Source organism: Kogia breviceps, chromosome 20 (assembly GCF_026419965.1).
Source record: "Kogia breviceps isolate mKogBre1 chromosome 20, mKogBre1 haplotype 1, whole genome shotgun sequence".
NCBI lineage: Eukaryota > Metazoa > Chordata > Mammalia > Artiodactyla > Physeteridae > Kogia > Kogia breviceps.
The window spans coordinates 12,055,849-12,073,403 of NC_081329.1; the positions used below are offsets into that span (position 1 = coordinate 12,055,849).

At 47.4% G+C, this 17,555-nt stretch overlaps 2 protein-coding genes across 4 annotated transcripts in view; one reads left to right on the plus strand and one right to left on the minus strand.

The window, feature by feature from the left end:
• Positions 1-8,991, minus strand: part of ACSL1 (acyl-CoA synthetase long chain family member 1) — a 64,990-nt gene extending 55,999 nt beyond the window's left edge. Inside the window, exon 1 of one of the 3 annotated variants that reach the window (XM_067022472.1) lies at positions 8,660-8,991. In XM_067022472.1, coding sequence (XP_066878573.1) covers positions 8,660-8,681 — 22 coding nt within the window. In that variant the 5' untranslated portion in view covers positions 8,682-8,991. Of the gene's footprint in view, positions 1-8,451 lie in introns of all 3 variants that reach the window. The other 2 variants (XM_059049347.2, XM_067022476.1) reach the window with 2 other exon arrangements.
• Positions 3,104-8,322, plus strand: LOC136793311 (uncharacterized). Its single transcript, XM_067022480.1, has 2 exons — positions 3,104-3,349; positions 7,774-8,322. The coding sequence occupies exons 1-2, from the start codon at positions 3,160-3,162 to the stop codon at positions 8,229-8,231; spliced, it is 648 nt and encodes a 215-aa protein (XP_066878581.1). The 5' UTR covers positions 3,104-3,159; the 3' UTR covers positions 8,232-8,322.
• Positions 8,992-17,555: the final 8,564 nt, after the last annotated feature.

Genomic DNA, 17,555 nt, shown 5'->3' on the forward strand with positions numbered 1-17,555 from the left:
TACTCCCAAACTTGGGAGAAATCCACTTTTGAGCGTTGACAGATTTCAGCTCTGGGGACACCCTCAGTGGTGCAGCAGGAAGCGACAGGAGAAACAGAGAAAAGGTTTAAGCAGGATTTAGCTCATTGTGTGAGAAGGGATGAGGGAGGCCTCGGTGAGCGAGGGTTACACCCAGAGTTCAGGTAACTATATAAGAGGTGATTAGCCCTGGGGGAGCTAAAGACAAAACGAATCTAACCAGTTGCAGAGGATTATAGAATAATGACCCAGTGTTTAAAAGAAGGAAGGGGAAAAAAAGAGATTGTCCCATCTGGCCGTACCTCCTTGGAACAGGTGACGCTAGTTTTGGGTCTTTATTTTCCCTTTATGTTTTGTTTAAATTTTTATTATGAAAATTTCCAAATCTATTCAAAAGTATACAGGGTAGTATAAGAAGCCACCATGTACCCATAATAACCACAGCTTCAGTTTCAATAATGATCAACATCTTGTCAGCATTGTTTCATTCTTAAAAAACAATTTAAAAGCAAATCCCAAACATCTTATCATTCAGGTGACACTTCTGAGGCCTGTTTTAGCTCTACGATCCTACAGCTTTGAGAACTCAGTTAAGAGGAGTAAAACGGGCACAAATGCTGTAACCTGCCACTGACCAAAGGTTTAAACAAAGAAAGCCAACTCAAATATTGACTTGAAGTGGGCAACCCAGCATGCTATTTCATTGTCATGCAAGAAAAAGGTACATATGTACACACTGAGAATACTTAGGGAGCGCACCCACTCTACATCAAGCACTGCTTGAGGCACAGGAGTGAATAAAACGGAAAAAAATGAAATCCTTGTCCTAAAGATGCTTCTTTCTACATTGTCAAGTTTTGGCCAAAGGCAAAACAATCTTCCAGATTTAACCTTGCTCTCCTAAAGTCAGAGGCCAATTTGACACGAATCACAACCCAGTGTCACAAAGCAGTGTCTATCCCCCCTTAACTAACAAATTCCTTTCTTTTAAAAATGGTATTTGGAGGGGTCCTGCCACACCGGTGGCAGAGAAGGAGTTAATCTTCTGGCTCTCTGAACTTTTGATAATGCAACAAAAATCATAAGTAAATGTATCCCTAATATGTAGATGCACTTATTTATAAACTGTATACATGTGCAAATATTTTCTGAACATTATGAAACGTACAATTATGAATTTAAAAAGAAAGCTAAAAAATAAATATCTACAGAGGTTCTAATATATCCACCTGCACCCTAACAGATGGTCTCCCTGACCCGGGGCACATGCACCCCATCTTGGAGACCAGCGCCCCACCTCCTCTCTGCCACCTGCCTGGCTAGAGTCTCTGTCAGTTCCCGACTACGGGAAGCAGTAAATACAACTGCTAACCGGAGCGCCTGCAAACCCCCTGGCGCCCAGGACGCAGGGTAACAGTGCCGGCCCAAGCTGCACACGGACTTTCCATCCAGGGGGAGACAAAAATACTCCGCATTGCCTTGTGACGGAATGAAGCGTTCTGGGGAGGGCAGTACAGCACAGGTCACAGGCACCCGGGCTAGTGCCGAGGCCAAGCGGACTGGGGGTGCTGCTCTGGAAGAAGGAGACTCTAGGCAAGGGCCCCCGGCAGGCTAAGGGCCTGGCTCATCAGAGCTGGTCTCCCGGGACCTCAGCTAGAGTCCCTGCGTGCCCTCCAGAGAGGCCCTGGAGTCTGACGTGCTGCTCTCTGGCTCACGTCAGGAGGGGAAGCACAGCCTGGCGCCGCCTGCGGCATCCGGCCTGCTCGGGCGGCCGGGCATACCCTCTGCATTGCGGGTCCCTCCCCGGTGAGCTCATTGGTTGGACGGTGTGACAGCAAGGTCCCTGCCAGCTGCTCAGTCTGGGGCACCTCCGGAGACTTTCAACGCCTTGATCTCAGCTACAAGATCTAAGCCTCGCACAGGATCATAGCGTAGGAACCTGGAACGATGAAATGAACATTCTTGTCGGTGACACCGTTTATGAGACATGTGTCCATCTGAATGTCTCCTGGTCTCAATCAATCATCAGGTAACACTAAGGACTTACTAGCAGCGAGGCCTGCCGTGTGTTAAACGCTGCTGAAAACACAGAAACGACAGTGACTAGGTCTCCTAAATGCACAGAGCTCAGTGTGTGGCTGGGGGACCTCTATGCGCGTTATGAAGAGGCAAAGGAAGGGTGGGGTGAGGTGGGGGGCGCTCAAAACACGGCATAACCAGTACAGTCAGGCACCAAGCAACTGGAAAAGAAGCAGGCCAACCACCAGAATAGGGTTCAGGAGAGCCTCCCCGGCCAGGCGCTAGCCCTTCAGTTTCTGAACTAGGGGTGAGGGATCTTGGGGTAGCAGATGTCTTCTAAGCGGAGTGGGAGTGTTTCATCATTTTAACCACCAGCTGCTGTCAGCCGAGGGTTTCAGTGAGCGCTGTGGAGTCTGAGGACAGCGACGGTCCCTCTGGGGAAAGCGCCTCTGAAGAGCGGAGTGACGTGCTGCGAGGGTGGGACAAGGAGCGGCACTGCAGACGGGGGTCGGTGGGCACACAGGCCCGGGAGGCTCGCCCGGGGCACGGACGGCGGGTCGGCGGGAAGGCAGAGTCATGGGTGCAGAGGCCTTGGTTCAACCCTGTGCCACCAGAGCCTCTTTCCTTCCTTTCTTTTTTTTTTTTTTTTTTTTTTGCGGTACGCGGACCTCTCACTGCTGTGGTCTCTCCCGTTGCGGAGCACAGGCTCCGGACGCGCAGGCTCAGCGGCCACGGCTCACGGGCCCAGTCGCTCCGCGGCACGTGGGATCTTCCTGGACCGGGGCACGAACCCGTGTCCCCTGCATCGGCAGACGGACTCTCAACTACTGCACCACCAGGGAAGCCCCAGAGCCTCTTTCCAAAAGTCCCAGCTCGTGGCGTTTTGGGAGACTCATGGCAAACAGCAGGTTGGAACCAGGCCCCAGGAGCCCCCAGGAGCCAAGCCACATGAAGACTCGGGGCCTTGCACAGGGACCCGGGAAGGCTTCTGGGCGAGAGGAGGGATTCGATCCGAACTCTGTGTTAGGAAGAGTCATCATCCTCCCCCTCTTTTCTTAACTCAGGACTTTTGCCATCTAAACTAGAGGTGACAGGCTCTGGATTAGGGCAGCGACATGGACGATGAAAGGAAGAAATGCGTGTGCGCTGGGCAGCGTGGTACAGAATAAGCAGAACCTGCTGACGGGCAGGATCTTGGGGCACAAGTCAAGGATGACACCGAGGTCCAGCCCCTCCTCGAACAGGGACAGGGCCCAGGAACAAACTCCACCGTGTGTCACAGCCCGAGGGGAACACAGTTTGTGTAACCTGGGTAAGTCATCTCCTCTCCTGTACCAGGTACTGCATCGGGCGATACGTGAGTTAGGCTCAGGGACCCGGGGAACCTGGGGTGCGCCGGAGTGTCTCAGAGGCGAGGAAGCAACCGCCTCTCGAGTCTCTGTGATCTGGGATTCCCACCCCTCCCTCCTTAAACCACGGCAGCCCTGCTTTTATTTCATAGATTGGGGTTCTGCCTAAAACTGTCCTGGGGAAAGGGGGCCATAACCACCGGACTATACCTCTGTGCTGGCAAACCCTGCAAGTCCACCATTTGAGTCTCTTGTCTATTAAAAGTTTCCAGCACGATCTAGAACAAGACTAACTTCCAGGGCAGGCAAAGCCTTTTACTCTTTAATTTTCTAGAAAGTCACAGCTGTGTAGCAAGTGATCTTATCACTCGCCAAATGGAGCTGAATCAAAATCTGTTGTAGTTTCAGCCCGCTGGTAGTAAAGACACGTGTGAATGCGATAGGGGATGACAAAGGAGCAATGATATGGAAGAAGAACCAGCTCTGTCCTCAGTCTTGCTGGCTAACCTAGAACTTTCCAGGCCCCCCTGGACTAAGAACCCTTCAAGTTCAAGAAGCAGAGCCAAGCCATTAGGCACTCTGGCCCTGAAGCCAAACTGCCTAGGTGCAAACCCTGGTTTGGGAGACTTGATCCCTGCACCTGTTCCTTTACCATTCATAAAATATGGATAAAAGTAGGACCTACCTTACCGGGTAGTTAGGAGGATTAACTGCGTGAACAGATCTGAAGCACCAAGAACAGTGCCTGGCGCTATTAGCTGTCATTACCTGCTATCCTGTCCACTCAGCGGACACTGCCCTGCGCTGCAGCTGACAGCTGAGCCTGGAGGGAGAAACGAGCTCCTGTAGGAACTTTCTCTTTACTCTGGTTAACAAAAGAATAAATGGTACTCAGGGCACCTTGGCCTTACGTATATGGACATTTTCCCCACAATAAACCTGCGGGAAAAGTGCCAACTTCTATAGCAGCCAAATAAGTGTGCAAATGGACAGATAATACATTTATCAGAAGTCCCTCCAGAATGAGGAAATGGTGCAAAAGGCAGCCCACATTTCCTCCTGTGATGCCCTAACTTCTTTTCACTTATCTTTCCAAAGCATGAAATCCTTATTTCAACAGCATTTGACTAGAATACATGAACCCAAAAGTCCATTAAAACCATACACTAATAAAAATAATTTCCAAATCATTGTCAATTTCAACAATTTTAAAGCAGAACATGCCCAAACTTAAAAATATATATATTGAAATATATAAGAAGCTTGGTGAACTGTTCTGAAATAGACAGTTGTTCCTAAATATCCAACAATAGGGAAAGGTAAATAAATTATGGCATATCCCATAAACCACATAAGGCAGTCACCTTCAAAACTCTTTTTTTTCAATAGTATGTAACATGAAAAAGATTGTTCACGATATAACTTAGGTGATTAAAATTAAATTATCAAAAATTTTATCTTAGATTAAAAATATACACTTAAGCTTAAAAAAATCTGGAAAAACACAAAAAGGAAATACATGAAAATGTTAATAACATTCAATCTCTTGAAGAGAGGTTTTTGTTTTTTGGGGTTTTTTTTATTTTTTGGCCATACCATGTAGCTTGCAGGATCTCAGTTCCCCGACCACGGACTGAACCCGTGCCACAGCAGTGAAAGCCCAGAATCCTAACCAGTAGGCCACCAGGGAACTCCCAGATTTATTTTTTATAGTTCACAAATTTTCTATAATAAGCATAGATTTCTATTACAACATTAAATGTATATATTATAAAAATGATGTCATTGTATACTGTATTTATATAAATATATAATTTTATTTATACATACAGATTTTCTGAGGCAAATAGTTTTGACTTAGAAATTAGACAGCTTTCAAATTTTTATTTAAAACTTGAAAACTACATGGAGCCACCAGTCCTGAAATCTTAGATTCTAGAGACAAGACGCTGGCCTCCAGCCAAATGTATTCTTCTGCAGCAGGGAAACAGTCCTCACCTCCAGCTAAGTTTTTGGCCAAAGAAAGTGCCATCCCTCCAAGCCGGCCAAATTTCAGGGATGGCTCTGTCATATTTCACCCTTCCCTCTTGATTCCACAAAAGTTATGACTAATAACTGTGTCACCTCCAACAGTTAAGAAATTCTAAATGTTAGGATGTGAGAAAGCAGAAAAATGAACCAAACTCAAATTATGTGACCCTTTTCTCTTGTCACTGTGGTACAAATTATGTATCACCTCAAGCTTACACAAACTAGGAGCCTTCCCTGGTGGCGCAGTGGTTGAGAGTCCGCCTGCCGATGCAGGGGACACGGGTTCGTAACCCGCTCTGGGAAGATCCCACATGCCGCGGAGCGGCTGGGCCCGTGAGCCATGGCCGCTGAGCCTGCGCGTCCGGAGCCTGTGCTCCGCAACGGGAGAGGCCACAGCAGTGAGAGGCCCGCGTAACACACACAAAAAAAACCCCCAAAAACACAAACTAGGATTTTTTTTAAGAGCTGGCATTCAGCATTTTAGATGAGGAAGGGGCGAGCAAATGGCATGGAGTTGCGGACACAAGCACTGGTAGGTTTGCCTCTACCTTCTAGTTCATCACGTCCAGCTATGACTTCAGGGCTTGTGTTTGTTTAAAAGCTCTCCAAAGCTCCTTTAAGTACTAGAACGTTGAAAGTCAAACTCAACCCCTGGCACCTTCTCTGTTCCCTGAGACTTGGCCTCCAGGCAGGAGCATCAAAGCAAAGTGACTCTAATGTGTTTGTCTGGACATCAAGTTGGACCGATAACCTTCAATAAAAACTCTGGCACCTTTGATCTCCCTCCTGACTGGCCACGGCCTGTCAGAGAGCAGAGCTTGAAGAGGACTTAGGATAACTACAGCTCTGAGCTGCCTTAAAGGATGTTCTTTTGTATTTTCTAAGACAGGAGTCAAACGCATTGCAACATCCAAACAATACTGTTCACAAAACGTGATTAATTCTGTCAACACTGACAGAATTTGGTTATAACAGATAATAAATGCAAAAGAATAATGGACATAGGTGGCAAATTTGCACAATAAATTCAGCAACCGACCTTAAAAAATTATCTATTCCCCCAAGGTTACTGAGCATCACATCTAGAAATTACTACTATTCCTACAGTCTCGCTCTTTCCAGGAAAGTGAAACTAGAAGGGAGAGAGGAGAAATCCCCAGCTGTAATGACAAAACAACATGATCTTTCCCCAGCCCCTCCTCCAAACTTCCACAAGACAGCTACATCGAAAACCAAAGATGTAGCCAGCCCTGGATATCAAGCAGGACACTGTGGCATGCGGTACACTGTCAGCTATTCCAAAGCTCAACCAGAAGCAGACAGTTATGAACACTTGATCTTTGAGATATAAATAGACACCTGTCTCTACCTGTCTTTGTCACAAGTATCTATCTCTTAAATGCCCCAAATTTAAAAGCCCAGAGATTCTTTTTAGTCAGGCTGCCCACAACAATAATAAAAATACTGCCAAACTATGCATAACAAGAGACGGGAAGGAAATAGGTCAACATGCTTATAATTGTGAGAGAAGGGTGATTTAATAAAAGTCTTTTCATTTTACAGCAAATGCAGAGAACAGAAATCTGTAACACATGGTCTATGATGCGTCTATCTTATTTTAAGTGAGGGAGGGAGGTGTGAAGTGTGCTGCTCTTCAGGGTTTGCTTTTTCTAGTCACAGAATTTTAGCTGTGAAAGACTTTGGTCTAATGCAGTCTTTTCCAAATGAGGAGTCAAGTTTCATACTGGGAAGGGATTCTCCCAGTTGAGTCAGAATAAGAAAAAAAGTCTCCCAGACTGGCTCTACCCTGATGGCAAGCGAAGGTTCCTTTGAAAGTCCTACCTTCTCAAGCCCACCCAACCAGACTGTCAACTCAGACCTTAAGTTTTAAGCCAATCTAACCTGCCACCTCCATCTGAAAATGCTGAATCAAACCAGAGGCTTTGACTGGGTTTTTGTTTGTAAGTGTTAAGCAAATAATTGTTTACACTGAGATAATCACAGGTGAAATTTGTGTCAGAAACTGTGAAATTTAACCAGTTTCTCTTATGATAAGCAAAGGTCAAAAATAAAAGTAAGGATATTAACCGTTAGGGCACTCTGTATATTCCTGCACCAACAAGAAGCTTAAAAGTCTGAACTTTCAAAGGCAAGGGCACTTTTATAATGGTCTTAGTTAAGCTCCATAACCTTGACAGTGAGTGGGGAGGGGAAGGAGTTTGCAGTTCTAACGTACACACTGATTAGCAGGAGCATCTGTCTCTAGGCTCTCGTGCACGTGTTCATTCAAGTCACCGTCTAGGCTACAAGGTAATAGATAACATGATTTTTGCTTCCTAATTTCAAAACATGCCAGGCTCTTTAAATGACTCCGTCACGGCCATGTGCAGCGGATATGGGCACTCCTCTGCAGGCACCGCGAGAATTTCCACATGGTGGCAACCGGCTTTTGATGCTGCCTTTGACCTTCCCGCGGGCGCTGCGCGCAGGGGCCACCGTCACGCTGAGACTGGGAGACCGCCTGTTCCGATGCGTCCACGCGCGGTCCGAGCGCGCCTGAACCCCCGCCACGGGGGCAGGAGGGAGGCCGCGGCCCAGAGAGCACCGTCACGGCCCCGCGGGATCATCGCCTGGTATCTGCAGCTCCGGGTCCGGCTTCCCGCCGGGCCGGTCCCCACCGCCACACAAACAAGGACCCGGTCCGGCGGCGCGCGTCACACACACCACGCCGTGCACCAGCCCCAAGCCCGCGCCGCCCGCGCGGCGCTGCGGGCCGGCATCCCCGGCTCCGGCCCAGGAAGCGGCGGCGGCTAGGGCGGCCCGGAGGCCTCCGCTGCGGCGGGAACCCGAGGAGCCGCGGGGCAGAGGCCGGAAAAGCGGAACGTCCCTGCGAGCCGAGGCCCTGTTCGCGTGCCTCCGCTGCGGCCGCAACCTCCTGGGCTCGGGCCGGCAGGGCAGACTCAGCCCCGCGCCCCGCCGAGACGCCGGCGCCGCAGCGGGTACGGATGCGGCTCCCCGCGGCAGGACCACTCACCTCCTCCACAGGCTCGGCCGTGCACCGCCGGCTGTCACCGCAGCCCACTGCTGACCCCAAGCCGCCTCCGGATCCTATTTAAGGGGGCCGCCGCCGCTGCGTGCGCTGGCTACGCCCCAGACCCCGCCGCCTTGGAGCTAGGCTGCGGCGGGGGCTCGTGCCGCGCCCGGCCCGCCAGCAGGCCCCGCCCAGCCCGCCGCGCGCTCACCTTCCCCTCTGGTCGCGCGCATGCCGGGAGGGCGCGGAGAGGCCCGTGGCACACGTATCTCTAGTCGTCCGAACTGCCGTGGATTTCATAACGTGTCCGAGGAAGGGCAAGGGGCAAATTGTGGTGGCTCAGGCCGGAAGCCTGCGGTGCCGCGGCGGCCGCGAAACGCCCTTTTGCGTCTTCCACCCGCAACCGCGTGCCCCGCTGACTCCTTGGAGGGCTGGGGCTTTTGTAGGGAGGGGCCCTGGGGGCCCAAGGACTTTCCTTTCCTATTTTCTTTGGCAGCGACGTGCGCAACCCCTTTTAACCTGGTTTCCCTACGGCCCCCACATAGAGTTTCGCCACACTCCCTGGCTGGGAAGGCTCTGTTCTGGATTTCTGCAGAGCCCTGGACATGAAGCAACCCGGACAGATGAGCCCGGGTATAGGTGGAGCAGAGCGCATGCTCGACATCGCTCAAGGGCAGTGTTCACCTGACACTTCTTGTGGCCTGTCCACTCCTCAGTCCTGGCTGTGCGATTTTGAGGACTTCTGTCTGCGAGCATGTGATGCCGATTTGGGGCTTTCAGAAGCCAACGCTATTTTTTTCAGGCTCGTAGCCCAAATGTTATTTTTCCTCTTAGCACCTGTGGCCTGCCAGTATCCTTAACCTCTAATACCGGTGGTCCCAGTTACAGTGGCGCGTGTGCCCTGCAGTGCGTGGAGGGCTCTTATCTAGTACTGCTTGGAATTGGAGGCAGGAGAAGAATTATTGTTATAATAAACACCTCTAGTAATGACAGATAACTTTTACTGAAACATTTCACACACATTATCTTAATTGAATCTTCATCATAACCCTGTGAGGTGGGTGCTGTCATTATTCCCTTTTCACAGATGCAGAAACTGAGGCCCAGAGAGGTTGAATGCTAGTGAGGGCAAAAGTCACTGGGAACTCAGGCAGTCGGCCTCCAGAGCACGTCCATAATAGTCAGGCCGTGCAAGTGTACTTGTACACTGCACAGTACAGTACAAGTGTACTAGTACTTACATTCTGGTGAACTTGTGCTCACGGAGACCTCAAAGCGGACTGCAGCTGACTCCATGATAATCTCCTAAGGACTTCCCCCTGGGCTTCTCTCACGGCTCCAGAACATCTGAACGTGGCAGCAGTACTTGTTTCCTGCACGGTGGTCCACTGATGGTGAGGCAGCCCACACCCCGGCGGCCTCTGTAACAGCTCACTTCTCCTAGGCCCCCTTCTCCATCTAGATCTGCTAGATCTTGACTCTCCATTTAAAAGAAACAAAATGGACTCCACTTTCGTTTGTATGGGTTTCCACTTGCTAATCCTGGATTTAGATCTCTGCCTGTGTCTCCTTCTCCCCACCCATGATTTCATCATTTCAGCCCGTCCTTTGCCCCGACTTCTCCTGCCGGTCCTTCAGCCGCGGTGCCTCCTCAGATGCTTCCCAAAGTCTGTGGTGCATTAGTTTGCTGGGACAACCATAACTGAGTGCCACAAACTGGGTGGCTTAAGCAACAGAAAAGTATCGTCTTACAGTTCTGGAGGCTAGATGTTCAAAATCAAGGTGAGAGCAGAGTTGGTTCCCTCTGAAGGCTGTGTGGGGAGACTCTGTTCCAGGCCTCTCTCTAGAGCCATCCTCTCCCTATGTCTCCTTGTGTGGCTTTCCCTCCATATGTGCCTGTGTCCAGATTTCTCCTTATAAGGACACCAGTCCAACTGGATTAGGGTCCACAATAATGACCTCACTTTAACATGATTACCTCTGTAAAGACTCTATCTCCAGATAAGGTCACATTCTGAGGTCCTAGGGATTAATACTTCAACATATAAATGGGGGGGGGGCTCAATTCCACCCATAACATGTCAGAGTTGTCATTGGCTGCCTCCTCTTATCCCTTCCCTCTCCAAGGACACTTTCTTCCTAATGAGCATGCCTGTCCCTGGGTTCTAGCCCTTAATTCAGGCTCTAGGCCGGGACCGGCACACAATCGAGATTGCATCTCGATTCCTAGCCCGCTGGCAGAAGCTACTGTGTGACGCTGGGAAGCAACTTCACTCTCCAGAAGTTCAGGTTTCCCCTCGGGAATTAAGGGGGCTAGATGAAATCATTTCTCAGGTCCTTTTCGGCACTAACACATTTTTTTTGGCGGTATGCGGGCCTCTCAATGCTGTGGCCTCTCCCGTTGCGGAGCACAGGCTCCGGACGCGCAGGCTCAGCGGCCATGGCTCACGGGCCCAGCCGCTCCGCGGCACGGGGGATCCTCCCGGACCGGGGCACGAACCTGTGTCCCCTGCATCGGCTGGCGGACTCCCAACCACTGCGCCACCAGGGAAGCCCTAACACTTTTTAAAAATATCTTTATTGGAGTATAATTGCTTTACAATGTTGTATTAGTTTCTGCTGTATAACAAAGTGAATCAGCTATATGTATACATATATCCCCATATCCCCTTCCTTTTGCGCCTCCCTCCCACCCTCCCTATCCCACCTTTCTAGGTGGTCACAAAGACTTTTTAAAAAACCTTTGCTCCGTAATCATTTCAAAAACTTTCAGTTTATGGGGTTGTCCCGTGACCATCAGATACAGACTTGATGGGTGGCAGTATTGCACAGAAGTTGAGAACACGGGCTTTGGGGTTGGGCCAACCTGCATAAAGCCCCATTCCATCCTCTGTAAAACGAGATTTAGAGTATGTACCTTAGAAGGGTGTCACAAGGATTGCCATCCTCTGGCCTCAGTCTTCTCATTAAATGAAAGTTCCAGACTCCACAGTTGGGGGTTCCATTTTGGGACTCGCGTAGAAGTAGGAATCCAGTCTCAAACCTCTTTTCTACCTTATTTCTTCCAAACTCCTCTCTACCTGAGCGACCAAGAGCCAACTGGATGTTTCAGTGCAACGAATTTCCCAACATAAGCTTGAGTCTTCTCAGTTGTTCTCACCCCCATTACATTTTGGCTTGATTAGAATTTTGTGGCTAATTCCAGCTAGATCCAAATCGACATGAATCTTCTAGAGAAGCTAAAGTGAGTCAAAGTCCTCCTTCGGAGACAAGCTCAGGGGAGGTTGACAATGGCCTTGTCTCCACAGCCCTCACCTGCAGTTGCCCCTGCAAAGTTGTGATGATTATTAATCGTCTACATCTGTTGCTTTTGCGCATGGTCCTCTGAACTAAGCCACGTCAGTTAATAATGGCTGGATCGTAAAGCAACTATATTCCAATAAACAATTTTTTTTTTAATGTATGAACAGTTAAAAAAAAATGGCTGGGACTTCCCTGGTGGTCCAGTGGGTAAGACTATGCGCTCCCAATGCAGGGGGCCCAGGTTTGATCCCTGGTCGGGGAACTACATCTCGCATGCATGCCACAACTAAGAGTTTGCATGCCGCAAGTAAAAGATCCCGCGTGCCGCAACGAAGATCCTGCGTGATGCAACTAAGACCCGGCACAGCTAAAATAAATTAAGTAAGTAATAATGGCCAATGTGCTTTTACTTCCAGAACTTGGGAGGTGGATGGTTAAAGAAAGAGGTGGCATCAGTGGCTGGGCGTTTGCCACTCAGTCTGTTGGGAGGCTACATCTACATTAGACATATAACCGTCTCCCCCACGAAACTGTAAGTGTCTGGAGAGCAGGCACCGTATCCTATTAATCTTCATAAACCACCATCACCCCGCACGCCTGTGCAAGTCCTAGCATACTATTTACACACAGTATGTCCTCAGTTGTTGAACTGGACATACTTTTCTAACTATTCACACATGATCAAACAAGCGTGGATCCAGGTTTTGTGGAACTGGAAGTCTATGTAATTTAGAGAGCCTCCGTAAGAAAATTACAAAGTTGAATACAAAAGAGAACGTTTCTATAGGTTGAAACAAGAAATAACAATACATTTCAAATTTTAAAACTTTATAACACCATACACTTCACAAAAACTAGGAGAAATCTAAACATTTTATTAATTTTTTCCGACCTCTATATTAAGTTTTTACCCCTACCATTTTGGCTGCATAGTCATTAATTTCTTCTTTATATGAGATTTTTTTAAAGTTTATTTATTTATTTAAAATAATCTCTATTTTTAAAAATATTTATTTATTTATTAATTTTTGGCTGCGTTGGGCCTTTATTGCTGTGCATGGGCTTTCTCTAGTTGCGGTGAGTGGGGGCTACTCTTCGTTGCGGTGCATGGGCTTCTCATTGCGGTGGCTTCTCTTGTTGCAGAGCACAGGCTCTAGGCGCACGGACTTCAGTAGTTGTGGCACATGGGCTCAGTAGTTGTGGCTCGAGGGCTCTAGAGTGCAGGCTCAAATAATTGTGGCGCATGGGCTTAGTTGCTCCATGGCATGTGGGATCTTCCCGGACCAGGGCTCAAACCTGTGTCCCCTGAGTTGGCAGGTGGATTCTTAACCACTGTGCCACCAGGGAAGTCCTCAAATTTATTTTTTAGAACAGTTTTAGATTTACAGAAAAATTGCAGAATTTCCATAAACCCCACACCCAATTTCTGCTATCATTAATATCTAACATTAGTACGGTACATTTGTTTTTAGTTTTTGCTTTAAAAAAATTTTTTTTATTCTTGAATTTTATTTTTTATTTTTTTATGCAGCAGGTTCTTGTTAGTTATCTATTTCATACATATGAGTGTATATATGTCCATCCCAATCTCCCAATTCATCCCACCCCGGGGCACGAACCCATGTCCCCTGCATCAGCAGGCGGACTCTCAACCACTGCGCCACCAGGAAAGCCCTGGAATTTTTTTTAAATGATAGCTTTGATTAGCTGTTGATGAGTACCAGATCCAGTTCTTTCCATTTGAAACGAGCGCTGATCAGAAGAATATTCAGTAGTATAGCTTCTGGCTATGTACCTTTCACCCCGTGTTTCTCTTTCATTGCCCAAATACTTCCAGATGCCTTAGGACAGGTTGATAAAGAAATATGATCACTGGCCCTGAGCTTTTCTGCCAGGATACTGCGTGAGTTGGCAGAGAGAATAGTCCTGAAGGCTTTCTTACACTTTGAGGTTATAAATATGCATGCAAGTGACTGAACATCCCATATATATCTCCCCAAACCCACAGTAATATATGCCCAACTCCAGTTCCCCTTAGCTGGGTGCCAAAAACGACCTGACTACTTCAGCACTGCCAAGGGAGGGGTGGTGACAGAGGGGACTTGGAGTAGAGAATGGCAACAGTGTTAACTGATTGCAGTTAAATTATCTTACTTCTGCAAATTCTGCAGAAACATTGAACTATGTGAACATGTTGCTAGAGCCCTTCCCAGGTCTTACAAGGGGCTCCTGTAAGGAGGGGACCTGAAAATTAAGCTACGTTAGCTTCACAGTTGGCAGGACTTTTTGCAGAGCTACCGTGCTACTGGTCAGATTCGCTACTGCAGCTCTCTTGTGCTTCCAGCAATAGGGAGGGAGGATATTTCTCCAAACTGACACTGTTCTGGAGCTACTGATGATTATCACATGGTCTTTAGTTGCCCTGATGAAGCCATAGTCCTCCCGTCTCCCACATCCCTTTTATTCTTTAAATGCACTCGAACCACCAACTCTGTTAACTTTATGAGGGAGAGCTAGCCCACAGCTGCGCAGGCAGTGACTTTTCTGGGTTTGCCCCTATTCCTCCTGGATGAGGGTCCACCAGCTCTCCTAGAGGTGCTCTCCAGGCCCTCTGCTGGCTTTGCAGGGCTGCCCCAGCACAGAGTTGTTGGATGAGGACAGGGCTTCCAGACTCTATCCTGCACTCCCACAACACTAGACTTTCTGTTTCTTGAGGTGGCATGAAGACTGTTTTTTAGTCCATCAAATAGAAATTGTAAGTATCCCAATCTAACAATTCAACTGGCTTCTCATTGTCAACCAATGAAATTCAAACTCTTTATCAGAACTTGTGAGACGCCCTTCATAAGATGCTGGTTGCTTTTCTCACCAGCCAGCTCTCTGGCCACTCCCTTCTCCAGCTGCGTGGAACTACTTTCAGGTTAAGAGCTAAAGTTTTGGAGTCAGACCACTTAAATTCAAATTCCACAATTTACCGGTTGCAGACCTAGGGCAAAAAACCTTCTGGACCCTAGCTTTCTCATCTGCCAAATGGGTATAGTACTGTATTTTGTCCAATCTAAATCAAAATCCATTGTAAGATGCACCATTACTTTATGTAACCCTGAAAAAGAAAAAAAAATGTTGCACGTTATAACTGCAAGACATCATCTGTTGGGTGATGCATCCTGTATTGATTAGCTTTTATAGCAAATCACCTTAAAACTAAGTGGCTTAAAACAATGATCGTTTATTAGCTTATGATTCTGTGGGCTGGCACTTGGGCCAGGTTCAGCTGGTCAGTTCCTCCGTTAGTCTCTCTTGGGCTCTCTCTTGCAGCTGGTCAGCTGGTGGATAAACTGGGGCTGGATGGTCCAGGGATGGCCTCGCTCACATGTGTGATGGTTGTCAGGCTATTTGCTGGGGTCCTTTAGTTTTCTTCCACACTTCAGTTAGGTAGTTTAAGCGTGTTCGGTCGGTGGTCTCAAGGCTCTAACGCAGCAAAGGCGACAAGCCCCAATGTACAACTGCTTTTCAAATCTCTGCTTGCATCATGTTTGCTGCTCTTCCATTGGCCAAAGCCAGCCACATGACCACGTCAAGAATCCATGTGGGAAAGAGCTACCCAAGGACATGGATACAAGGAGGGGAACCATGGTGGCCATTTTGCAAACTATGTACCTCACATCCTGATTCTAGAGATGTAAAAAATAAAAAATAAAATCTGGAAAATTATGCAGCTAAGAATACACAAAATATAGTAATAGTGATGGACTAGACTTGTTATGGTGATCATTTTGCAATATATACATATCAAATAATTATCTTGTACATCTGAAACCAATATAATGTTATATGTCAATTATGTCTCAATTTAAGAACATAAAGGATAGAAGAAATATATTTGCTAAAGGGAACATAGAGTTTAAGAACATTTATTTTGTCTGTAGCTTTAACTTATAAAGATGGGAGGAGTTAGAGCATGTATAAACCTATAAGCTTTGAGTCAGAAGCCAGCAAAATGGAAGAGATTGAAAATAAAATCGGAACAGGGATTTTTGGTGGAGTCAGACCTCAGTGTTGGAAGAGATGGGAGGGCAACGTTTTTGAAACCAAGTAAAGCTTCTAGCAGAGGAAAAGACCTTTTTCTGGGACTGGAGGGAAAGAAGTACAAGAGGATACAGACAAAGTTGGAAGATACTAGAGTTGAAGGAGAAAGGAATCCCACCCTTTACTCTTATGACTAAAGTAAGTCAAATATTCTCCATTCTAAACAGTAGATACTCACGAAGCCTTCCCCCTCAGCCCCCATTTCCTTCAGAGATTACAATCCTGCAGTCTTTTTGTTTTCACAGGAGAAGTAATGCTTTTGCAGGAAAAATAATGCTTCTGTGGGTTTTTGCCAAGGAAATAGTTCCTTGATCAATCTGAAAACATGTAGGACTGCCCAGTTCAACGGATGACAATGGTATACACAGCTTTCCCTAAGGAGTTTCTGCTCTGGGGCTTCCTGGCAGGTCCACCATTTGAGCCCTCCAGCTGTACATAAACTTGACTGAGTCCACTCAGTTTATAGAACTAAAGCTCCCAATTCATAACCACTACTGCTCTGACAAACCACAAATTCCTGGAATGTCACTTTAAGCAGTTGAGGGTGACGAGATGAAATATATCACCAAGAGAGCTCCTTTCAAGGGGTTTAAATGTGAACCACAGCCCTGTCTTCCATACATGGTACTCTCCTTTCGCTCAGTAATCACCCAGCCAACCTAACAGAGGAATACTTAAGCCAATATTTCTGAAAATGTGTTTTCTGCTTATTAGAAGAAAACTATAATTTCTGAAGAAAAGAAAATCCTATATCTGATTCCTGAATAAACACCGGGAGCGATATGGATAGATAGGTAGATGATGCTGATAGATAAATAGATACAGATGGATGGATGGATGGATGGATGGATGGATGTGTCTGGAGTATGGTAGGCTCTTTGGGGGCTGAGTGTCACCTTCTATCCAAGAAAGAACCATTATGTTAAAAAAGGGGTGTCTCTCGTGACATATGTCACAGAGTGCTCGGCACCAAACACTTAGTATAGCGCTTGGTGCCAGGTGATCACTCTATAATTACTAGTATTTTTGCTTCTCTTTGGAAAGCCTTTGTATCTATTCCTCTTTCTACCTACAACCCCTTAAATTCTTATTTATCCTCCAAAACCTAACGGAGGCACCACTTTCTCCAGGACACGTGCACACACACACATTTCTTGTTCCCAGAGCTGTGCTACCCTGCACTTCAGACTCAGGGCCTTTGTTGTAACAGGTTTGTCTATGCTTCTCGGCCCGTGGCCTGGCTTTGAGCTCCTTGACAGCAAATACGCAGTGTCTAGACATCTTCCAGCCCCATGCCAATGCAGTGCCTGGCACCTGATACACGTTTATGTAATTGAACTGACAGCTCACCTCCAGTAGAACTGCTTCTCATTCCCTTAGGTATAATCTTTCTTTCCTCTGGAGGTGCTCCCACAGCTCTTTATAATGTTTCTGGTCTAGGACTTGTCACATTCAATTGTGATTACTTGTGTGTGCAACACGCACACATATAGACCGTGCCTTATTCACCTTTATGTGACACAGAGCCCATAGCACCATGTCTGGTGGCAGCAGTGAATTATCTACAGACACCTGTTAAATGAGTAATAACAGTGTTTCAAATCTCCATTCCTCTTATACTCAGGAAGGCAGATGGCAGGAACTGGCCTGGGTTAGGTAAGCCTGGAGTAGGCCTGGGGAGACCACGTTTCCAATTCTGGCTTTTTCACCAATTA